Raw genomic sequence first — 26,280 nt, forward strand, 5'->3', positions numbered from 1 at the left:
TATGACTTACATGCAGTGTACCATGTAGCGATAGTCCTCCCTGCTCACCCTGAAAAAAGTAAATTTTTATCTCAATTATGCATAAAATAATGATGATTTTTTTTCTTTTTCTTTTTTGCTGAATTATTGTCATGGCTCAAAGTACTGTATTGCACCTTGGTTCAGCAGACCAAACTATATTTCTGCTGTTGAAATACCAATATGGTGGTTTGAAGAGGCTGCATATGGAAAAGTAATAGCTTTATTGGTGTTTGGGTTTTACACGTAAACACAGTTGTTCAACGTGTCCAGCAGGTAAAGTCTTGGAGGAGTTGCCACAGTTCATCTCAGTTGCTCGTGTCTGTTTATGACTAGAGATGGACCGATCCGATATTACGTATCGGTATCGGTCCGATACTGACCTAAATTACTGGATCGGATATCGGAGAAAAATAAAAAATGTAATCCGATCCATTAAATATCACGAAAGCACCTCACAAAACTTGCAACACGCCGTAACTCACCTCAGAACGTTAGCACGTCGGAGCAGTATGCATCACGTGATAGAGCGGCTGTGGCATGCGGGACCTATCGGTGGTCTGGATAGCATGTGGAGCTTCGCTAGCAACCCGGCATTTCATCTCCAACAAAGTTATCCCCGAGAGAAGTAAAGCAAGTGTGTAAGTCCATCTCTGAATGTTTGTAAAGCATGCCTGCGTTAAGCTTAACAAGCGATATATGGAGCGACTGCCTCTTCTTGCTGCTACTACAATCATGAAACTGCTTAATGATCAGCTGATCGGCTTTTCTGTCGTGAGTCCGTGTCTCTTGTTTGTTTTTGGCCCACTTTGCACCAGAAAGAGGAAACCAGCGGCTGAACAACAGCAGCACGTTTAAGCTTGATCAGCTGTTGTTAGAATTTATTTAATATTACTTTCTACTCCAGGATCTTTTTCTACGTAGCTGACGCTGGTAACTGTGCAGGGGCGGATCTAGCAAAGTTTAGCCAGGGGGGCCGATAGGGCATTAACAGGGAAAAGGGGGCACAAAGACATACTTTTCTTTCTTATTCTCATTTAAAATGTCTAGCTTTTAATAAATAATTATCTGACACCCAAAGTTTTAATTTGATGTAAAATGAATAGAAGTCAATTACTGTATATAGTAACTATTAAGTCTAACATACCCTAGTAAGCTATAGTACTTTTTCCTTTGGGAAGGCACCATCTGTGAATTCTGCAATTTTGTTGAAGAAAGATGTTGAATCTATTTAATATTTCTTGAAAAATAATTTATTTCTGTGCATTTTTTTCCACACTGCATCAAATTAAGGTTGATTACGTCGATTAAGCATCATGAGGTGGAGGGTGAGGGGTGGTTCCCTATTTTTTATTTATTTATTTTTGTTGTTGCTGGGAGTTGGAACCCTATTAGTTAGGTTGCTTAATATTTACGCTAAGTACTCTTTAAAATACCAGAATAGGGAGGATGGTGTAGGTTTAAGTTTATTAGATTGATCAGTATTGCTGAACTATGAAATATTTTTTTTTGCATACAGGTATAACAGAATAGCTTTAGTGTAGTTGTTGTTTTAAACTTGAGTATGAACTTATACAAAATGCAGCAAGATATTTAAAAAAAAACAGTTTTGTTGATTAAAAAACACTATATCGGATTCATATCGGTATCGGCAGATATCCAAATTTATGATATCGGTATCGGTATCGGACATAAAAAAGTGGTATCGTGCCATCTCTATTTATGAAATCCCAGAATGCCATGATGAAGTTACGATCAGGGCTCTGCGGGGGCCATACCATCTGTTGCAGGACTCCTTGTCTCTGAAGATGGTTCTTTATGACTCTGGCTGTATGTTTGGGACCATTGTCATGCTGCAGAATGAATTTGGGACTAATTAGACACCTCCCTGTTGGCGCTGCATGACGGATAAGAATGTTGATAGTAAACCTCACAAGACTCCAAAAAAAGTTGGGGAGGCAAACCTGACAGTGAACCACCACAGTGAAACTGCAACCTATTACAAGCTCAAAGTTAGAAATAGCAATTTAATGGGGATCTTTATGTTGTAAATGTATATGGTCATCACCTAAAGTCCTTTGTCTTGTTTACAGACAGATTTAAAGACGGACTAATTTAGTAAATGTCATGTAATAGTTGCATTTATATGAAAGTTTCATTGAAATTACAAATAATATACAAGAAGAAGAAACAAAAGAAGCAAAAGCAGAATAGCCTACCTAACCAAAGACATGCTATTGATTCCAATGTAAATGTTAAGGTGGGTGTCAGGGCTGCACTGGCCATCGGGCATACCCAGTGGGCCGCTCGTGATTTTTCATTTTTATGGGCCGATGGGGTTTTATTTCTTTTCTTTTTTTAACGGTATAAATGATGTGGTGGATTGGCCAGTTGGTCATGATCGACTCTGGGCTGAACCAATTACAGCCGAGGAGGTCGAACTTTATAGTTGAGGTGAAAAGGAACGCAATTTGTCCCGTACTACTTCAGCTAGAAAGATGCTAATTCAATCATGAAACTCATCAATGATCAGCTGATTGGCGTTTCTCTTGCGCCAGAAAGAGGAAACCAGCGGAGGTCGCGCTACACAACAGCAGCACATTTAAGCTTGATCAGCTGTTGTTAGAATGTATTTAATGTTAATTTCTACTATCAGCTGATGTTTGCTGGAGCCACAGCTGTAAAAGCTGCTCGTCATGATATCGGTTTGGATATGTGGTGAGAGGGAAACATGAAGATGAAACCAGGAGATATCCTTACTGAATCATCAGAGCTGAACAGGTGACGGAGAAACAGGTTTACCTTTTAGGTGACATGAATGAGTTGAAGGGAAGTTATGAACTGTTTCTGAGAGACAAATAACACCAGGATCCTTTTCTATGTAGCTGACAGCTGGTAACTGTGCAGGGGCGGGTCTAGCAAAGTTTTGCCAGGGGGCCAGGCAGGGCATTAACAGGGAGAGGGGGGCACAAAGAAATACTTTTCTTTCTTATTCTCATTTAAAATATTTAGCTTTCAATAAATAATTATCTGAATCTTCCAACCAGTTTTCATCTGATGTAAAATGTATAGAAGCCCATTATTGTATTCAGTAAATATCAAGTCTAGTATATACCCTAGTAAGTTATAGTATTCTTTCCTTTGGGAAGGTACCATCTGTGCAGTCTGCTATTCTGTTGAAGAAAGATGTTCAATCCATTTAATTACTGGAGAAAAATAATAGATTTCTGTGAATTTGTTTTATACGTGCATTAAATTAAAATCGGTTTTGTCAATTAAGCATCTTGAGGCAGAGGGTACGGGAGTGGTTCCCTTTTTTTTTCTTTTTTTTTTGCTGGGAGTTGGCAACCCTATTAGTTAGGTATATGTAATTATAAATTAGGTTGTTTTATATTTTTGCTAAATACTGTTTAGAATACCAGAATAGGGAGGATGGTGTAGGTTTAAGTTTATTATAAAGGCTCTTTGGCTTTTCCTATAATACCATGGTGGGCCGGTCACTAGTCAAAATGCCCGGGCTGATTTTTTTTGTCCCAGTCCAGCCCTGGTGGGTGTTTCAATCTTTAAATCACTTGCTTTACAGCCCAAGTGATAAAGAGTATCTCTTCTATCACTTCACAATATATCAGTAATATCCAATGAGTTTAACACGAGCAATAACTAAAGGGGAAAAGTTGCCTACAAGTTATTGTAATGCTGAAAAAATATCCACATTCTGATTTCTCTGAACCTAGGGGAAGCTGAAGCAAGGTGAAGGATAAATGAAGTCATCACCTATGGGAGAGCTCAGCGTAAAACTCTCTTGACTTTCTGCTCGATTTATCTGAATATTAATATTCCATTTAACTCTTAGTCCTTGAGATTTATCTGGTTGGCATTTAAGTGACAGGGGTGTTAGTCAGAGGTGAGCGTCTTTGAGCGCCCATGCATCTGCGCAGAGATAGAAGGGGAACGTGCACTGATCAGCCAAAATGTTAAAACAAAAAAAAACTAGCCTCAATTTTGGTATCTTGCTTCAAACTAAGTTTTAAAAGTGCATTTCCCCTTACAAGTTATCCTTATGTAACACATGCCCAAAGTTAAATGAGATCCAGCATCTTTAAAGGCTCAATCAAGAGTGTTAATGTTCATTTTATTTGGCTCATCCCATTAAAACACAGAACAAATACCATGTTATAACAAACACACTATCTATATATTTACTATATTGATATTATAGATATTATAGCTCAGTAACAGTAGAGTAAAAATATAACAAGTTTTGTTCAGTTAGGAAACGTTGGTGGTTAGCCAATGATTGCACTGAATTGTTTTGCAATCAGAGACCCATTGCAAGTAGTTCCTGTGCAGGTAACCTGGTGGGAGGGAACATGTCTGCAAACAATTGTCATCCAAATCAAACTGATTGCAATCATTTTCCAACAGATTAAATGGCAAATACAAAGGTTTGCACATGTCTCTTTGCAAAGGAGGACTTGGCTCAACAAGTTGCCAGCCAGTATATGGCAGTCAAAGCAAAGTTACTGAGTACCTGTGTCATTTTGTAGTTAAGTTTCCTTCTTGCAACAACTATGTCACTATTTGTGGAAGAATTTCTGAATTACTGCTTTAAGTCTATGAGGTTCTGGCTGGACTCTGATTGTAAACAGTTTATATAGTGAATTTAAGTGAATCCCAGTGTATGTGGTCAAATGATCACATTTGATCTCTGTATTATCACAAAGAGATTGCATGCACTTGCTAACTTGATCCCATTCATTGATGGCTACATTCATTGGTCAGTCCTTTATCTGATTGATAAAGGACTGACCAAATTTGTTTTGGAAGACAGCAACAGAGTGCGAGTGGTCAGAGACCTGCTACCCATCTTTGCAGTAACCATTTCAAAGGCAAGAATACTGCAATGTCATTGCACACAGTTGCAATAATTTGGTAGTGCTGTGGGCTCAAACACCAGTTTTCCAAGTGTGACTATAGGATTACTCACACTCAAATGGAGGAGTAACTTATAAAAGTCTTGCAATGTGGTAGACATCGTCCAACCCTACCACACATGCCTACTTGGATTCAGTTACAGATCCGGTCATTATCCTGGTGGAACTGCTTATAACAAGAATAGTATGTTTTAATGAGCCTGGGTACCCTTTTGACAGACAATGTTTTACTCAGTTATGGTCCCCTTATGACACAAGTGCTGGTGTTTTATTAATGAGCCCATGTCCCAGGATGAGCGGTTGCTTTTAACTTTTTGGACCATCACACGACAAGGGTACTAGGTTGTTTTAATTAGCCTTGCTCCCTAGGTAGGAATATATTTACTCACTTTTCGTTTGCCGGGTGAGAAGTGTACCAGTATATTTTTAATGAGCCTCAATCCCAAGATGATTAAACATACAATGAGTCAAATCAAGCTTTCGGGCAAAGCTGTTGAAAGTTGTAATTACTCCAAACTCTTATGCTCTTGTTTGTCTTCGTCACTAGAAACTTGGCACTACCTCCAATTAATAACATCTTAGTACTTATTGCTGAAATCATTTTGATTTGTAGCACACAAATTGCTTACTTTAGCCGTTGTCAGCTTATTCACATCTAAAATTTCTCTGCGAGACAAGTGAGAAACATTAATTGAAGTTTTAACTTGACTGATTATGAACTAATTTGAAGCTAGCATGTGCATAGGTGCTTCACTGTTTGTTTTAATTGACTGTGACTTATAAACGCATGTGAACAAGAGCCAACAAAAAAGGCTGAAATGTTATGCTCAAGTGGTCACACACTGAGCTTGATGGTCAACATGCTCTTTTCTAAACACTAAATACTTTAATTTGTTTTGCTGAACCTGAGTAATTACCTCTATGTCAGGATGGTAAATTAAAAAAATGAAAACTTCACCGTACATAATCAACTAGATATCCCGCTTTTCCCCTTTGTCTTCACCCTGTCCTGTTATGATAACTTTGTCATACCAGAAACCTTTTTAGATGTTCTAGGAAAAAAATGTGACATAAAATTTCATGAGCGTGACAATCTGCTTCTACTCACTAACAGTTCACCATGAGGTGACACTCACACTGTGAATGAACCCACACTCACAGCTGTGTGGTCAACGTTGCATTAGAAGTGAGGATATAAATAAATTTGCCGATTGTGTATCACGAACCAGCACGACACATCAATCACTAAAGATATTAAGCTATTAATGTAGCCTAGTGTTTGAAAAGCCATTTCCTTGATTGTTTATAAAGGTACTGTGCAAAAGTCCCAAACCCCTCCTCACTGCTTTATTTTTTGGCTTCTACAGAGCCAGACGTTGTTATAATTCTGGTCATGATGCTAATAAACTGGGTGTTGAGCAGTAGTTTCAAAAAGCCTTTCAAAGTTTCTCTTTGTTTGTTAAACCGACCTATGAATCATTTAAGCGTAAAAAAGGCAACTATCTCAACGAATGAACCAGTGTTGTCCACATAAAACTGATATTGGGGTTATTACTAAAAAGAAAGTAAAGCATTACTCATTACTTGTCATTGTTCTTTAAAGTAATGCAGTGAGTATTTAAGTTACGTAATTACTCATTGCACTCACAGTAGAATTTAATTTGTCGTTACTTGTTGAATGACTTTTGCATTACTCCGTATCATGACCACTTTCACATAATTACCAAGTATCCTAATGAAAATATGTACAATATAATTAGTGCATACATATGAACACGAAACTAACAACATGGAGTAAAATTGAAAATTAGATCAAAGAGTCTCAAAAGCGATTGTAGTATAGAAGCAGGAACAGGTAGAAATGAATTTTACAATGTTTGGAGCCTAGCTACTCATCACTTGAAGATCATACTCTGGAAATGTCGACATGCACTCAGCCAATGACTCTGTGTTCTTTGCTAGCTTTGTGCTAGCATGCTGTCTGTGTGGATTGAAAGAGCTGGTATTGCCATAGCAGTATGACTTGGCTGTTTCTCTCTTGGATGCAGTTTGTACGTCACCATCATGATCTTGTACTGTTGTTCAATAAAGATGAATATAATGTCCATAGCTCCACTCCTCAAAGGTTTCCTCCACCCTGCTCCTGAAAATGTCTAATTATTTGGTATAACGTGCACATAACAGACAACTTAGCAAAGAACCATCTTCTCTTTAGGCATTTTGTCATTAGCTGCATGACACAAAAACATTTTAAACTTGGGTGCCACATTTCAATCAGTTTGTTTATTAGCTGTTTATTCTCAGTTGCATTTTGTCAGTGCATTGCTGCCTTTCTTGGAAGGTAGCAATGCATCCATGTATCAGCACCTTATATCACCTGTATGGCATTATTCCATGCCTGGTAGTGGAGGACTAGATGCAAGTGAATGTGAATCATCTTTAAACTAGTTTAAACTTTGCACAACGCTCCTGCTGCTGAAGAAAGACTTGTTTGGGTACTTGCCTGTCTATTGCTACAAGACTAATGATATCTGTTTTTAAAACTCTGGCCTGCATAACTGCAAATTAAATAGCACAACCCCAGTTTTATTAGACTCACTAATGTCTATTTGATTGGTCATACTTTGAAGTGCTTTAATAAATACCTGTCTAATCCTCTGCCATCCAAAGTAACATTAGACCGAAACTTAAGATTTATAATACTACTGCAGCGACCTCAATACACTTATTAGCCCAGGCTGTCTTATACGTTATTTGGATGTGGTCTTGTTTCAGTCCCAATAACTTGTATTAATCTAAAATTCTAATCCTGACATCTTATTCTTTGAAATGATCCACTTTGATCTTCTTTCAAACTCATCCTGTGACATCATGGTCACATATGATATTGCAGCATAGCATATAACACGATCTGGACTGATATATTGCGTCATGACAGCATACATTTGCCTTTGATGATAAGGCTTTTGATAATGGTGATTGTTTGCCTAGCAGCAGGGAAGAGACCACCAAAATGAGGCTACCCCTCATTCTAATCACCTCATGTTTGGCACTGCACTTACTCAAGTCCTTAGCAGTACATCCATCAAGTTTGATGTGGATGGGACGAAGAGATGTCAAGCTAAGCTAAGAACACACATACACAGACAGACGTAAACTGATTTGTTAGTTAGACATTTTTCCCTTGTGAGTGTGCGTGGGTGGAGTTTTCAAGGTGATTTTAATATTTATTACTGCTTTCCTTTGATGCTTGGGAATGTCTCTTCCATCTTTTGTTATATCAGCTTCTTTTTGTGCTTATCTGTCCCTTATTCCCTGTCTACCATTTTCTTCTCATATCCCATCTCTGAAGCATACTGGTATTTCTCTAGATTATATTTTCTCTGCCTTTCCATTTGCTTTTGGAGCCTTACCCCTCTAACATTTATTGCTGTTTTTTTTCCTTATATCATTCCACTGGCACTACCCCTTAGTGCTGTCTCTCCATCCCTGTATATTACTTTCCACATACCCAATTCTTATTTATTATGATAAGTCAGTGAGGTTTACCAAATCATCTGCACTTGACTCACACATACAACAGAAACATAACATAATATTTAGTATGGAGAACTTCACTTTGGATGTGCAGAGCATACTATTGAAGGACATATTCAAAGTTCTGCTGAACTGAAAGATTTCAAAGTTCAAATTAAGGGGGAAACATTGAAGTGAACATAGAAAAGACAACAGATCCAAAATTATAAGTCAGAGAGCAAATGTTGTGCTAATCCCTGAACCAGACAGTGAACACTGAAAGTAAAGGGAACTGTCAGGTTGACGGAGTCCTATTGACCCTGGTTAGTCTGTTGGATTTCACAAGCAGCTGACACATACCAGTGGATGAAGATTTCATTCAACTTTGAAGCAGTTTTCCAGTAATTCTGGCAAATCATGAGAGGACTCAGAAGGGAAAACCAGTGGTCTTCTCGCATGGGTGAGGTTTGATGCTGCTTGACTTTAGTCAGGCAGTGGAAGGAAGGCTTTGAGAATGTACTCAATCCCACTGACACATCCTCCGTAGAAGGAGCAGACTCTAGGGATGAGGGTGATGTCTCACCCATCAGGTGGTATTGAGGCAGTTAAACAACTCCTTAGCGGCAAGACTCCTGGGTGGATGACATTTGTCATGAGTGCCTTAAGGCTCTGGATGTTGTGGGGCTGTCTTGGTTTGGACACCTCTGGAACACTGAGCGATAGGTGCCTCTATGCCTCCAAATTGGCAGACTGACAGTGGTTCCCCTCTCTAACAATGGAGACTTTAAGGGGATTAAACTATTCGGAATCCCTAAGAAGGTCTACATCAGGGTGCTGGAGAGGAGACTCCATCTGGTAGTCCAACCTCAGAGTCACGAGGAAAAATGCTGTTTTTGTCCTGGTCGTGGTTGTAGACCTTTATCATCTCAAGGATATTTAAGGGTGAGTGGAAGCACAACTATGTGCTTCATGGACTTGGGCAAGGTATTCAAGAATGTCTCTCTGAATTCTGTAGGAGGTGTTTCGGAAGTACCACCTCTGTGGATTCTGTACCAGTCGATCATATTGAACAAATGTCAAACTAGTCCTTTATTTTGTTTTTTAACTTCATCAGCTAATAGTATAGTCATAGCTATAGTCAATATTCAAACTGGATCTATAGATTGAAATGTGCGTAGCCTGGTGCAGTTGCAGGCTACCCAAGAAGCATTTTGGGTGCTGGGAAGGTGTTTATGTATTTCCGTTATGCGTCTTCAGATTAACTGCTGTCCGATCATCGCCACTACTGCTGTCAGCCGTGTTCAACCCTGCACTGGCTGCAAACAGACCTGACACACTGAAGCAGATAGGGAAAGAGAAAGGGGGGAAGCGGAATAATGGATAAGCCAGCACACTGACAAAGTGGTGATCCCTACAGCACTGAGTCTGTGTGTGCGTATGCGTGTCTTTGTGTGTATACATTTTTTTTTTTTTCGTTTTTCGAATTCAAGTGGGTCGACAATCCGTTTTCTCCAGAGATGCATCAATCTAACACAAGGTTGCAGTGTCTTTCTTTGACAATCCCCTCCTTTTACTCCTCTCATCTCCTTTTTCCCCTTTCCTCTCATCACTACTCCCCATCAATCCGCTCATCACAACTGCCCCCTTTCTCTCCCCTTTCAGCCTACCCTCCTCCACCAATTCTCCCCTTCGTTTCTCTTCTCTATTCCCCTGAAATAATCTCCTCACCAATTTTGTCCCCTCCGTTCCTGCTCTGTCCTCAATGGATGAATGGATCAGGTAGAAAGGATGGATGGATAGGACGGGTGATGGATGAATGGCTGGCTGGTTGGGTAGAGGAGTAAAGACAGAGAGAAATCGGACCCCAGGGACTGTAGATGGGTGTACCTGCTGATGGAAGCTTAAAAAGAACATGACACAGGAGAACTTTAAAAAGAAAAAACAGCCTTTCTCCACTCTGCCCGCTCATGTATTTCAGCCGTTTACAACCATGTCTCTCAGTTTTTGTGTTTGAAAGATTTTGTAGTATATTTTTAGGAGTCAAACCTGTCAGCCAGCCAGGCAGTCCTGTAGCAAAACAATTTGATATATGCTTTGTGCTGTGCTGCAGCCATGACACAGCATTTGATAGAATAAATGGGCAAGCATATTAGCTGGGCTTCTTATTCTACCATTTTCATTTATTTTAACACTGTGCTTTTAAATGGTCTTGAAAGGACTTTTGTGCAGATTAAGTAAGTTGCATCAAGAAGAATGTCTAATTTAACTTGCAAGCTGTCTAGAACACCATGGCTAAAGACATACTGTGGTTATGTTATACACATATTATAAGGTCACTGCTATTCTATTTAGTGACAATTTAATAGAGATAGTCAACGCAGATCTTTCTGAAGTATCTCAAAAAAGATATTCTGGAAGATTTTTTTGGGTATATATATTTTTTTACAGTTCCACACCACATGAAGCTATTCAATCTCCTCTCTTGTTAAATTAGCCATTACACTTCAGTCTTTTTCATGAGACGAGACAGTATTATCATAAAATGTTTACCTTCTATTTTTGGTATGCCAGATTCAACTTATGTAGCCATCAATCAAGCAGTTTCAAATTCCTCTCTCCTTTGAGAGAGCAATATTTTTTTTCAGATATCCGATCAACCCAGGCGTCTGTTGAGATTACGCTTCTTTGCCTTTATTGCCACAGTATGTTCACATATTACTCCAGCATATTTTGTAGTTCACCATCATTGGGTTTTCCCTTTCACTCTGTATACTTCAGGCAAAGAAGCCATGCAAATATATAACAGATGGTAACAAGCGGAATGCAGTCAAGTACAACGTTCTCAGATGAGCACTGCTTTTTCTCAATATGGCCTGGTAAAAAATGATTAAAAAGCTTAAGAAACTATTGCAGAATCAGATGGAAAACAATTTGCCAGAAATCGAAAACTTTGCTTCCTCAGTGCTACCCTTAAATGTAATTGTTTTTTGCAACTAATCTGGTATAGTACTGGATATTAAGTCAACATATATTTACTACAATAATCGCCTAAAATTGTCATTGCGATCAGGTTTGGCCTAGGTGCTGAATTGGTTAATCTGTAACCTTTATATAGAGCTATATTAGCCATTATACCTCGTTTCCAGTGTGTAGCTATGCTAAGGTAGCTTTAATAGCTCACTATAGCTTCCTTTTCACTTTACAGATATGCATAAGGATTGATGTTCTCATCTGCAATAAAACTGATTATATATGTATGTGAAAATGTGAAGATTTGTTTTTTTTTATATTAACATAGATAAATAACAAGTACCCTGTAAGATAGCTGACTATACTTCACTCACAGAGCCAATCTGAAACATCATCTGATGAAATGAATCAATTATTTAAATGGATGCAGGCCAAGGTGATGGCTCTGAAAGATCAGGGATGTCTGTGGTGTTCTTCACTGTCATTTGGGAAGAAAGCAACCTTGGCTCAGCAATCTGTCACGTTAGTCCACACCATCAGACTTCTTGCCATGAATTAAACTCCTGCAGACACACTATTAATTTGTTATCGAATTATATATTCAGAAGCTGTCTTAACACATGTGTGTGGCTAAACATGGAGATTAGCTGAAATCAGAGAACAGGTTCATAAATAAATTTCAAAGCTAGATCTTATTCGATCCATGGCGACTAACTATGAAGTTCCAAAGGTGGTGGTGCAAGAAGACCCTTCATTTTATTTTACTTTTGCAAATGCTCAAGGAAAGTGTTTGCTTCTGTGTTAGGTGTTTCCCTGTTTATTTGCTTTCTGTTTTATTTTGAAATCCACACATCTCTGGAGCTTTGTATGTACTTTTACGTGACTTGTCCTTTTTTGCTTTGTCTCCTTGTGCCTGATTGGTTTCAGCTGTATTCCTCATCTGTTACCTCTCCCTTTGTTGTCTTGTGTATATACTGTCTGAGTCTCTCCTTATTCTTTGCTGTGTTGTCCACATTGCTGTGTGTCTCTTGTGTACCCAGAGATAGCTGCTATTTGGATTTCTTGGCCGTTGTGAAATTCTTTTGGTCTTTTTTTTATGTGAGCTTATGGTAATGCGTTTTAGTTTACTCCCCTGCATTCATGTCTGCAAAACTTCAAGACACACAGTGGTTTAAGACAAAGTCTGTTTGTATCATGTGTGGCCTACAAACTCACTGACGTAGATGATTGTCCCATCAAAACTCTTAATTTCTTACATTTAGTGTCTTTCAGGTCATCTAGGCTTCATTATTTTCCCAACAGATCTATGGTTCTCTGCTATGCCACACATATATCTAGATGGATATAAAGGTTGACTGGAAATGTAAATAAAGGATGGAAATGGAGAAATGTGGTGTTATCCAAAGCTTGGCTCTAAAACTCAATAATTAAAATACTATGTTTGTTATTAAGGAATGTCAAATTTTACTTTTACTTGAGTGACAATAATACAAGATCAATACATTAATGCACTTTGTCTTCTCAGTGTGGAGTAACTCATTCTGTATCCAACCAGATAGACACACACAGCGAGCATCCCACAGTTAGGCTTGTCCAGGTGTCCCACTGAGTCACGGCCTCAGCATGTATATTTTATGGTAACTCTAGGATGCGTGAGTGTGTGGGGGCAGACCGACATCAGGGTTAGATTGTCTAAACTGTGTAAAGTGGTGTCAGTGTCCACATGGAGTTGTGGAAAACATGTCCTAAGCAACATCCATGTTTGTACCATGGAGACAGTTGCTGGGTTGTGGTTCTGTATGTACTGAAAACAATGACAGTCATTTTCTGCAAGCTCAAGTCTGGTTTGACTGCGGATCACTGCTTTGGTCATTAACAGTCAAAGTCACTTCTCTCTCAGTTTTTTCTTAGTCAACTTTGTTCTTAATGGGGACAGTTTTTTCTCTGCCGCTCTTGGCAACCTGTACCTGCTTATTGTGACTGCCAAATTTAGATGGACTGCATTTGAATAATAAATAAAGGAGTTATTGATTGAAACGCCCCGAGTTTAAATAAAGACGTGCTTGATGATGATAAAACTGAAAGGATTTAAACTTTTCTCTCTTTTTTTTCTGTGACTACCTGTGATATTGTCTGAATTTTAAAGTTTTAAGTCTTTTTTATGAGCTCCGCACCTTGAATGCTTCACCCCAATTCCCCTTGCACAGTTCTCAGTGGAGCTTTTCATCAGCTTGACAGGAAGCTGGCATTAGATGGATTTATTCACTTGCTCGTGCACAAAGTCATTCCAGTGATTATATATTTCTTTACAAGAAACTTTGAAAGATGAGAGCAAAAGTGTATCCTTAAAGAAGATTCTGTGAGCGCTTATAGGAAGACAAGTACATATCAATGAGAGAATAAAAATACACAGGTAAAGTTTTGAAGGTGAACATGAGTAGATACTTGCAGGATATGATATGAGCGCCTGTATGCTTGAGAACGCTAACTGTCTCGTGAGCCACTTTAATGGGTGTGAAAATATGCCTGTGACCTTTTGAAATAAAGAGCAGAGAATTTGAATTTCTGTGAATGTGACTCTTCATCAGTGAAACAGAGGATTGCTTTAATGCATTATTTAATTTGGAAACTGGTAACAGAGTGGCAACAAAATTCATTCCATCTTTGTGCAAACACTTGGAAGAATTTGCTTTAATCAATATTTATTTTGGAAGAATTCACTGCACTTGAGAGAAACTTTAAATTAGCACGACCTTAAAAGATTTCGCTCATTTCATCTGGGGAAATCTCATCATGTTCATCTGCCACTTTAACTTACAACCCAGGCTGTTTACTGTTTCATACTGTTTAATTTTTATTATTTGAGGGGGAAATCAGGCTGACAGGTAGAAAGGAGGAGGGCAAATTAGAGTAGACAGGGAAGAGGAGAGACGGTGGGTAGAGAGAGACTGAGAAACTGAGGTGCCCCGTGGAGAACAAATGGCTGGTTAGTAATATATGAGGGGCATCAGCTTACACTGAAGGATAAAAAGGCAGTGAGGCAGGGGATACACATCTGTCATCTGCTGTTCGCACACACACATGCACACCCTCATGCACCAGCTGGGAGAGTGTGATGTAACTAGTGACTATTGTTCCATCGCTCAATCCTCTTTTCTCGGTTGCTAACTTGAAATCCACCCTAGAAAAAAGCTTCAGAGGGGTAAAAGGCATGGACATCGTGGCCCGTCGCCTTCTCGACAACAACGGCAAAATCGGAAAATGCTTAAACTTCGTGAAACTCTAAATTATGTGTAAGAGCAGTTGTATTGGACTAGGTCGCTTACTCTTTAAGTGTCCAGATAATTATGCTGGCCATTGCTGCACAAGTGACTTGCAATCAAAACACATACAGTTTATGAATATGTCTAGACACATCATTTGGTTTGAGGGAGAAAATATTTTCTGAGTTAACTAATAAAACATTCAAAGCCTGCCTGGAAGCCATGACACAGCTTGACATCCAGGGAAATATGTGTATTTTTCAAGAAATGAACAGGACTGTGGATGATGTAGGCATAAAAAATATTTGGGTTACAGAAGATTATTCTTCTGTGTCAAAGTCTTTTGCTTTAAATATCTAGCTATCTAACCCATAAAAGTAATATTATACACTATTACTTGTGTGCAGTAAAGGAAGATTTTTTTCATTTCCCATGAAATATTGAAAAAAATGGGAAAATAAAGCAGCAATTGTGTTTTATCAATATGGTATAGAGAGATGATGAATTTAAATTTAACTAACATATGAACCCAGAACAACTTCATTGTATCTTAAGATTGAGTTTCATACCACTTTTATATCATTTTCTTTGAAGTTGATGAATTGAAAGTCCACAAATTTAATGTAGTAATTTTGGCTCAGGAGAAAGAGAGATTTATGTATCTCACAGAGTTTAAGTGTGTGCATGACAGTTACAAACCACTAAGTCAGAGCAACCTATATCTTGCAGAAGCAACCTACTGATTTGGAAAATGACAAGCTGGCTCTGGTATTTGATAAGGCTGTTTCACTTTACACACTGTGCTCTGAAACCCATGTTTTCTGTGGCGTCATGCAGTAATTGTTTTTCACTGAGTTGAGCAGTGAGCATTTACATATGCTTTGACAGCTTATTTAAGTGCAAAAAAACACAAGCATTGTGCTGTATTGCTAGTGATGTATAAATGGCTTTACCTTCCTAAGGAGTAAAAATGAATAAATAAAGCTTTTTTTGAAACTTTACTATTTCAATATACTAAACTCTAGAGTGATGTCACTTCCAGCACCGACATCCTCCTCCTGAGACAAATGGAATGCGGCAACAGTACATATGAAGACCATTAGCAGACTCAAAAAATTGTGTAAATTTATGTTGAGTTAGCCACACACCATAAAATATGAGCCATTTGCTCAACCTACCAGTCTGCGTAGGGTGTACTGCTTTCTATATTGAAGAACACATAGATGGTAGTGGTAGTTGGATGAGACAGCTTGGGAGTCAGTACCACAACAACAGTAACCATCTACTAGTACTAAACTAGCTAGGCTAACTTGATATTAGCATTCCAATGCTAGGGATTAGCAATCATTTTACTGTAACCGCAAATGGTAATAAATGTAATTGTGAATACTGAAACTTGTGTTTCTGCTCTGTTTCAGCTAGCATGTTCTCTTTCTTTTTCTGAATGTTTGTGAGGTCGTGCATAATTATTTACTGGTTTTGTTCTGGGGCTCTGTGGAAATACCAGAGATAGCTGGTGATGCTAACATTTCACCTTTGTCTTTAATCTGCCATTAGCAAAGCAAAAAAAAAAGAAGAGCAGCAGTTATTTACTATGCCAACTTATTTAAAGCACACATGAAAGAGATTGAGAAAGAAAAGTGATTGAGTATTTCGATCTTTAAATATTCTTTCATTTTATGTTCATCTTTTCATTTCAAAGTCATCTCAGTTTGCAACGTTTTTCCTTCACCTCTTCCACAGGATTTAGTCAGCTTAATATAAAAATTAGTTAAACACATTATTGTAACATCATCTAAACTGAACATTTGCTACATACTTTTTTAATTAAAACGTAAGTGGCGGCACATGTGTGCGCTATGTGTTAGTGCTGCTCCAATATAATAGTACAAGTTAATCCAATGTATTCAGTTTCAGTTACTTTAGAAAGGAAATAAAGTTAGAATATTAGGTTTACCATGCTAAATTTATTTAATTTCAGCATTTCAATTTTTAGTTTACCTTAATATCCTGCTGTAGGTAGTCTGCCGACACGGAACATGATTGATTATTAATTGCTTAATTGTGCCATGCAGTGTGGCTGTCTGAGAGCATCTGTGTTGTTGTGTTTTTGCATTCATTTATTAAGGTTTAATATGTTTCTGTTTCCTAAAGCTATTAAGACTTTGAGATTATCACCTGTACCATGACCAGATTCCGTTTTTGAGGAACTATAGAGTAAGACAGTTTGAGTAGGCCTCAATCTATTAAGTAGGTCTTGAATAGATTTTTTCTTGAGTGAGTGATGTGGTTGGATTTTTACAGTATGGACAAAGAAAACGTTCATGACAAACTGGAAATCTGATATTTTTAGCAGAAAGATGCGCTAATATGAACTATTTGTGTTAACAGGCAAATAGTTCCCATTTGGGAGCTTCATTCTACATGAAAATACAACACACCACATCACCGACTTCTGATATAATCGCTGATGTCACACAGTTGTAATGCTTTATCCTGGAGAGGTAGAGCAAGAGGGTACGAGAGAGAGAAAGTGTGATCATTGTTCCATGAAGTCTATTTTCTAGGTGAGCAGATATCCATCTTCCACCCTTCCTCTGGGACTTTCCCAACCATCCTCGAGAGCTGTACAGTAATATCGGCTTGTCAGGTGAATGTGGGTGTTCTTTTTTTTTTTCACTGTATCTCACAAGAACAGGGAAATAGATGAAAGAGAATGTTTGAATGTCGGTGCTCTTTTCCCTCTGAATGAGACAGTTTTTAGCTTCTGGCCAGTTTTGAAATAATTTCTTCTCGTAGTAATACAGTAAATTGTGGGTGATGGCTCTGAGAGATGTTGGAAAAGCTCAGAAAGATTGGCAGAAATTGGCTATCATCTTCAAATCTTTGAACCTGCTTACTGCATTTCATGTTTGACGCCCTTGTCTTTACCTTTTGTCTTTGTTCTGATAGTTAATTCTGATCTTAAGTGAAAATTTTCTCCTAATTTCTCTTTCTTCTTCTCCTCTGTTCACTGCTACCTTTCTTTTCCCCTCTCTCTCCTTCCTGGTGCGGTGGGGCTGGCTCTTGATGCAGACTGGCAATATGAGGGTGAGAACATTCCTCCTTTTTCTTTCTCTGTTAACTGTGTGTTCAGTCACTGTGCTAGTTTATTAACCCCTGCCAACCTTACAGAGATGGTTATAGTGGGCTACGTCTGTCAGTCTCTGTACTGTCAGTTCTTGCCTTTCTTACTCCACCTCACCTTATTTATACACCTTTCATTCCCGCGATATAATTCGGCTGGGCTACAGAATCATTTCCTCTCTCTGTAAAAAGAAAAATGAGGTCATAAGCAACAGTTTATGTCTGCCAAGCTTTCCTTTTCAATCTCTGTGGAGTTGCCCTTAGACCTTTTCTTACACATGGTACTGCAACCCTGTAAAAAGAAAAGAAAAAAGATCTGTCCTCTAAGTACTACATAGTGCTTAGAGGACCATTTAAAATGAAATTGAATAATGAAACTCAATATTCAGTAATGTATTAATGGTACCTTTTCATGTTTCTTTTTTCTCTGTTTTTCTATCCAGAATGCAAACTTTCCCGCTCGGGTCCTCCTGCTACCATAGTTGCCATCGATGAAGAAAGCCCCAACGGTAAAGTATTATTTTCTTTCTTGCTTAATGCTTCATAGGAGATTTTAAAAATGGTCTAAACTCAAGATGTGATGGGCGACCACTTCAGTATGATTACTACCTTTTAGCGTATGTTAGACAAACACTGTTTGAAAATCTTGACCTTTAAAAGACGCTGATTGGAATAGCATGTGGTGTGCCCTCATTAAAATATTCTGTGCCAACTGGGTCATAGTTGAAGCCTCATCTTATTTGAACTAATGAAAGGTTCTAACTGCTATTGTGTTTTTCTATATGTGCTGTTTCGATCTGGTCACAGTAACTTCTTGGCATTTTTACTAGTTGCCTGGCAACTTGGAAGTGATAACAAGATCTTGGTTTTGAGGTGAAATGTGTTAATTATTAAGGTTTGAAGTTCCTTGCTGGTCGATTTCATTACCTTTGTTTGACTGTCTCCAGACAAAGCTTCACATTAAACCAACAGCTAAGGAAGAGGTGCGTTTCACTTGATTCAAGCTATATTAAGGTTTAGGAAAATCTTGTGTTTACAGGCTGTATTATGATGACTTCGTCAGTATTTTTAGAGTTTATAACTAATTGTGTTTCCGGTTATGTGGATATCTCTTCTCTTCTCTTCTCTGTGTTTTTGTCTCCAGCTCAAATTATTTAAGGGCTTTATGGCTCATTAGTGGACCCTGGTTCAACATCTGTGCCATTTAGACCAAAGGGATGTAAACAAACACACATTCCTAGAGTCTGCTTCGGTTGGTATATCTAGCATCATGAATTTTTGTGTAGTACAGAGCAGATTATGTGTTGAGGGACCACACATTTCAATGGATTAATTTATTCCCTGCTTAAGTGAAGTAGATCAAAGCAAATGCATTTGCAAATAAAGGTAAATTATGGATAGACAAGTTGATCTGTATTGTTAAATTGCTCTCGTATCTCCAGCCTTTAGATTACTGCTTGGGGGAGGATATTTGCTATGTCTGGTTTTTCACAAAGTTTTAAAGTGTGAGACCTGATTATAGTAATCCTAACTGACGTGAACAGAGATTAGCATAGCAGAACCAAACACAGAGGAGAGCAATGTTTTCCATAAACCCAGCTGGCATCGCTAGCTGTTAATGGCTTAATGCATCACACAAAGCTACCTACCTTTTATTTTCCTGGTGCTTTTGGTAATCAGCCTGGAAGTGTTAATTTCATGTAGGGCTTCCAATTAACACTTATATCTTTTACGAGTGAAACGTCGCTAATGTTCTTTTTATTTTTGTTGTTGTTTAAAGATAAAAATTTGTTTTAATCTGAGAAAACATTTAATCATAAAATCATAAATGCTATAAATCACCAATCAAACAAGCGTGCTGTTATTTAAAAAAAAAGATTTTAGTGGGACATCTACAAAGTACTAAAGAGATCCATTTTCAGCAAAAATCACTTTCGTGAAAATTGTTACCTAATACATGTTCGTTATGTTGAAAGGTTGATTGACCACAGGAAAAACAGTTTTTCCAATTATATTAGCATAAGTGAAGGCTGCTCTGCTGATTAAAGAAGCAAATAAATTAGGCTAGAGAAAATTGAAAAACTTGTGAGTCCAAAAACAGTGAATATTACTAATCAGACAAAGAAAAAGATAAAGTGGGAGACCACACGCAAGAGCAAGAAGACGAGTACAGAGCCTTTAGTTTGTGAAAAATACGCCTCACTGGTCCTCTGCTGCCAACTTCATTAAATGCACAAAACACCGGGCTCAGTGTCAACAGAGAATAGGGGACTCCAGGGTGTTGGTCTTTGGTCTGAGAAAAAGAGACTGGTTGATGAAATGAAAAGATAAGTAGATAACTCGACATTGAAATTCATCACATCAGAAGTTAAAAGCACAATATTGAGCATTATTATTGTGTATAATTAGTTTTCAGTTTTATTTACACATTTTCATTCTGGTTTCATTCAAGCAGCTGGTGGAATCCAGATGTTGACATCTGTATTTCTTTTTCTGTGCGGCGCCTCGCAACCTTGTTGCAGCTTTTCTCGATTGCTCTGCTGTCCCTGTTTAAATCTCAGAACTCATCAGAGACAGTTTGTACTTTTGTCAGTCAGAACTACAGATTTATCAGCTTCACTGCATTAGTGTTTTCAATCAAATCACTTCAGACCTTTTTTCAGATATGTATGAAAGAGCCTGATAAGTCACACACTGTCAGTAGCAGCACTGAAGCTGTCCTTCCAAAAGCAAATATAAACAACACATTGTAAGAAGAGTTGAAATAAATAGACACACATGAGGGGTTTTTTATATTTGAATGTGATTTCTTTGTCTTTTTTGGACAATAGTTTGTAAAGCTTTGAGGTGGTTCTGTGAGAAAATCCCAACAGTGTCCGAAATACTCAAACCAGCACGTATATCACCAGCAACCGTGCCGCATGTAAAGTAACTTAAAAACCTTTATTCCCTATTCTGATGCTCAGTTTGAACCTCAGCAGGTCATCTTTACCATGTCTTCATTCCTAAATGTGTTGAGTTGCTACCATGTGATTGGCTGATTAGATATTTGCATTAAGGAGCAGTTGCCTAATAAAGTAGTGTGGTTTTACTGTACTATACAGTAGCATCGTGTGAGTAATGTTCTCGGTTCTTATGAGGTTTGTTTTCTGACAGAAAAGATAACACAACATGATATGTGTTGAGATTTCACATATCATGTTGCTTTTCTCAGTTTCAGTATTTCTATCATGTAAAATTCACTTAAATCCCTCACATTTTACTTTTGGGTCTGAACACTTCTGAACATTTACTAAAAAATGAAATGTCTAAACATTAGATACAATCACCCTTAACAGATTTAGTGTTGATAGTTGGGGGAAAGGATTGTTAGGGACAGTAACCAATTACCAAACAAATTACTACCCTTTAATTTTTTTTTAAGATTTCACACAATGTCTCTTAACTACTAAATAGTTTGTTTGAATTAAATATATCATAGGTAATAGCTTGGCCACATTGTTTAACATTGTGTGATTCATTTGTCGGTGCAGTAATTGTGTACATATTGAATATCCAAGTGTGTGCCTGTTTAAGCCGTAATCTTCCTAACGGGGCTGGTGAAGAATAATTTAGCCTTGGAATGGTTTGTATGCATTGTGGCTTGTATTGCTCTACAACTGTGAAATAGTGTTACAGATTTAATAGAGGTTGTTGCTTTAGGGTGATTATCTCGGGTTGGTGTTAGCAAACGGGAGAGAGTCGAAGAAAGACAAGAGAAAAGAGAGGGAGACTAACAAGTTGGAAAATGTTTGCTCAATTTTTGCATTTAATAGTATCTAATCAGCTTTGCTTACTGCTATTTCTAATATGAATGTAAATATACTGAGGTTTGTTAATCTAGCTTGCACTGATAATAACGTAGCTGCAAGCTAAATAAAACCGTTATTAGTCTGCACTTTCAGAAAAAGTTGCTAGACATTATAGTTATGCCTGTAGGTTTTTGGAAAGAGGCACATCAGGATGTGATTAAAGTACAGACAAAAGTATTGGATTAACTGTTTAGTAGTTACCGCTGTTTTAACAGTCTCCAATTTTCATTTTAAATAAAAGATTGTTTTTAATAGTTGATGAAAATCCTTTGCAGTCAATGACTGCCTGAAGTCTTGAACCCAAAGACATCACCAAATGCTGTGTTTACTTCCTTGAGATACTCTGCTAGGCCTTTACTATAGCCCCCTGTTGTTGCTGCTCATTTGTGCATCTGTTCTCTCTGCCTTCAGTTTTGTCCTCAGTAACTAAAAAGCATGCACATGCACAAAAATGCACAGTTGTGTTGAACTCCAGTAACCAACTTGGTTATTGAAGAATATACCATTCATTTGCCTGGAGAAAATTATATGTTGCTTTTATATGTGCTTTGGGTCATTATCATTGAAAATCAAATGGAAGTGGCTGAGTGTGAGCAGAGTACAGCCCTATACACTTCAGAATTCATCCTGCAACTTCAGTCGGCAGCCACATCGTCAAACACCTGTGACCACTTTAGCCACCCTTTAAGTTTTCCCTTTCCCTGATTTAAATTTTTTTAACATCCTGTCCAACATGTCTGCTATAACCTTCCTCTGGACATGTCTAAACTACATTAGTCTTGTCACTCTTACATTGTCTCCACACTGCTCAAACTGAGCTGTCCTTCTCTAATCCCTTCTCGTCACTCCTAACACGAATCTTATCATCTTCAACTCTGTCACCTCCAGCTTGGCTGCAGACACCTGACACTTGTCTGCACCCACTACACCCTGCCCGCACTCTTTTCGTCACCTTTCTTGTGCTGGCCCCAGGTGTTTAAACTTGTCTACCTTTCACCTACCACCTTACATCTTTACCATTTCATCTGCTTTCCTCATATTCACACACATGCCTTCTGTCTTGCTTCTGCTGACCTTCATTCCTCTTCTCTCCAGAGCATACCTCCACCTCTCCAGACTCTCTTCCACCTGCTCCCTACTCTCACTATAGATCACAATATTATTTACAAATATCACAGCCCACGGAGACTCCCGGACAAATTGACCTCATCTGTCAATTTGTCCATCAACAATGCAAACATGAAGGGGCTCAGAACCAATTAATGATTTAATCCCCCCACCTTGAACCCAATCTCAATCAATCAATCAAGGCTTTATTCGCCACATGCAGGTTGCCCTGCAGTGAAATGTGTCCTTCGCCCTGCTTCCAGCCAACCCAGGTGGCCTTGCATAGAATGGGAAACTTCTCCGTGATGTAATCCAATGTACGCTCAGAGGTCTTATTCTGAGTATTCACAGCAGCCGTAAGCTTCTCCAAGATCTTAACCATGCTGCACTCAGTCAGCCCATTCTGAGAAGTCGTGCCTACTACTTCATTCATGTCCTGCACCAACCTCGCATGCTTTTCTGCATATCCTTGGTAGCTTTGATTTCAAGCTCTAGTCAGCTGATGAAAATCCTTGTCTCCTTCCTTAGTGCCTAGCCTCATGTACAACACGCATTACAAGCTTTTTCCTTTGCCACCTCTCTCTTTGCAGTATAGCTAGCCTCCCAATACTCCTCTCTACTCTCTTCATCTCCCTGACTATCCCACTTTTTTTAAATTAACTGCTTCCTTTGAATAACTTCCCAGTACTTCCCCATTCCACCATAGATCTCCTCGTCTTCTTTCCTCTGTCCAGAGGATATGAAGACAGTCTCTTAGCAGTTTTTCTCACAACTGCAGCTATACACTTCCATTCATATTGTAACTCTTCCCTGTGCCACCGAGAGCCCATCTTAAGTCTTCCCTGAACTCTGCAACATTCTTCGACCTTATCCTCCACCATCTAATCCTTGCCTCTGCCTTCACTCAGTTCCTCTTCTTGATTTGCAAACTACCATTCGATTCTCCCCTGACACCACTTTGCAGTTTCCTATCTCTCCTTCCCACAAGATATAGTCCTCCTGTGTGCAGCTTCTCCCACTCTTATGTCACCTTATGTTCCTCCCTCTTTTTGAAGTATACATTAACCACAGCCATATTTGCAAAACTCATCACCATCTGTCCTTTCTGCATTTCTCTCCTTAACCTACCCAAGACCTCCTCGTCACCTCTGTTCCCTTCACATGCATGTCCACTCAAGTCTGTTCCTTCATCCAACTTACTCCAGAATTCCTTTCTCTTCTGACATCCACATTGGAGGCAATACAACATCACCACATTCAACATAACCACTTCCTACAATATGTTCACCTCCACAACACGACTAACGCACTCTTCCTTCAAGATTACTTCCATTTCATTACGTTTCCTTCCTACGGTAGAAAAGTTTGAATCCATCTTTCATGCTCCTAGCCTTGACTCCCTTCCACCTGGTGTCCTGCACACACAGCACATCTAGTTTCTTTCCTATCAGCCAGCTCTAACCCTTAACTAGTTACAGTCTCTACACTTAAATTCCCTATACTCTCATCTCTACATTTATACCTTTTTATTCTTTCTCGTACCCTCTGAATACTCCTTCCAAATCTCCTCTTCCTCTGTCTTCACCTTTATGCAATTCTTCCCATTTATCCAGACTTGGGACCAGCACTAGGAGTACACTCAGTGGCGTGTCTAGAAAATTTTTGTTGGGGGGGCCAGGTAGGGGCACAGATTTGGAGAAGGGTGGCAGATGTAATTGGCAGATAATGTTTAAAAAAAATTCTACCAACCGTTAACCATAATTCAATAATCCTATAAACCTAATAACCGAATGCGCTTTTAACTCTTATTAGAATGAGATTTTAACCACTACGGTGCAAAGTTTTTAGATTCTGTGTTGATAAAGTACAAGAGATACAATCAGTGCTTTGTCAATGTTTACTCAGTATTCAAGGAATATTTGCATAGTATTTTTACTGACATATAGTGCACATATGTTTTGAGCAAAAACATTTTTGAATATTAAAATACGAACATTTGTAACAAACAATTGACAAATTAGCCAGTTCCAATGTAAAACTTTATCTGCCTGTTAAAAAAGAAGATCATCTTCTCACAAACTGGTGTTTGATTGTGAAACAGGAAAAAAGTGGGGAAACAACTGAAAAGACTAACATTTGAATAAAACCTGAAAGCAAGTAAATACTTTCTATGCTGCCTTATGGTAAACTTTGGTAATATTGATAAAGAACAACACTGGCTGATGATGAAATACAGTCAGCTGGCATGGTGACACTGCCAGTATAACCTGCAGGGCTGGACTGGGACAGAAAATCTGGCATTTTGACTACAGACCGACCCACCAGGTGTTAAAGCCATAAAGACTGAATGAAAACAAATGCTGTTGTGACAGTGATGTACACTGTCTTGTTGGTATATGTATGATTTCTATACATTTTACATCAGATAAAAACTTTGGTTGTACGATTTAGATAATTATTTAATAAAAGCTAGGTATTTTAAATGAGAATAAGACAGAAAAGTATTTCTTTGTGCCCCCTTTCCCTGTTAAAGCCCTACCTGCCCCCTGTCAAAACTTTGCTAGACCCGCCCCTGCACAGTTACCAGCTGTCAGCTACATAGAAAAGGATCCTGGTGTTATTTGTCTCTCAGAAACAGTTCATAACTTCCCTTCAACTCATTCCTGTCACCTAAAAGGTAAACCTGTTTCTCCATCACAGCTCTGATGATTCAGTAAGGACATCTCCTGGTTTCATCTTCATGTTTCCCTCTCACCACATATCCAAACCGACATCATGACCAGCAGCTTTACAGCTGTGGCTCCAGCAAACATCAGCTGATACTAGAAATTAATATTAAATAAATTCTAACAACAGCTGATCAAGCTTAAACGTGCTGCTGTTTTTTAGCGCGACATCCGCTGGTTTCCTCTTTCTGGCGCAAAGTGGGCGATAAACAAACAAGAGAGAAAAGCCGATCAGCTGATCATTGATCAGTTTCATGATTGAAGCAGCAACAGGAGAGGGAGGGGAGAGAATGAGAGAAGAAGAGGCAGCTGTGCAGCATAACGACAGAATAAATCCAGCTTTGTGTCTTTTTTTCATTATAGCTAAAGTTCGGGACAAACTGCGTCTCTTCTCAGCTCAATACGAAACACGTAATATTTTCTCTGAATGAGGGACCATTCCATTTTTTTAAGGAGCCGTTGGCAACTCTACTAACCTTATGAATAAAATAAAGTTCACTATCAGTAACATCATAGCACCCACCCAGCTGTATAGAAACTCCGTCAAGCTGGCTAGAACGCAGTACGAGTTATTGCAACTGAGGGTAAAAAGTCAGCACAACGAAAATAAACTCCACCTAAACTTAGTTTATATCTGACCCAGATAGACTGCAGGTCATAACTTCTTACCTGAAGTTCAATTCACCTGACACTCGGACTGGCGGCTGCCTCGGGGCTCTCCTCCTGCCTCCCCTTCCCTCATCCACCTGCTGGCCTCTGTGGAAGCTCC

General features: G+C 38.6%; 1 protein-coding gene across 1 annotated transcript in view; it reads left to right on the top strand.

Moving 5' to 3' along the window:
• Window positions 1-26,280, top strand: part of LOC308390715 (protocadherin-15-like) — a 240,722-nt gene that overhangs the window by 35,775 nt on the left and 178,667 nt on the right. The window contains exons 3-4 of the mRNA XM_080872975.1: window positions 17,777-17,791; window positions 18,271-18,336. Of these exons, the coding sequence (XP_080729101.1) occupies window positions 17,777-17,791; window positions 18,271-18,336 (81 nt within the window). The remainder of the gene's footprint in view (window positions 1-17,776; window positions 17,792-18,270; window positions 18,337-26,280) is intronic.

Source organism: Rhamphochromis sp. 'chilingali' (assembly GCF_963969265.1).
Source record: "Rhamphochromis sp. 'chilingali' genome assembly, chromosome: 22".
Lineage (NCBI taxonomy): Eukaryota > Metazoa > Chordata > Actinopteri > Cichliformes > Cichlidae > Rhamphochromis > Rhamphochromis sp. 'chilingali'.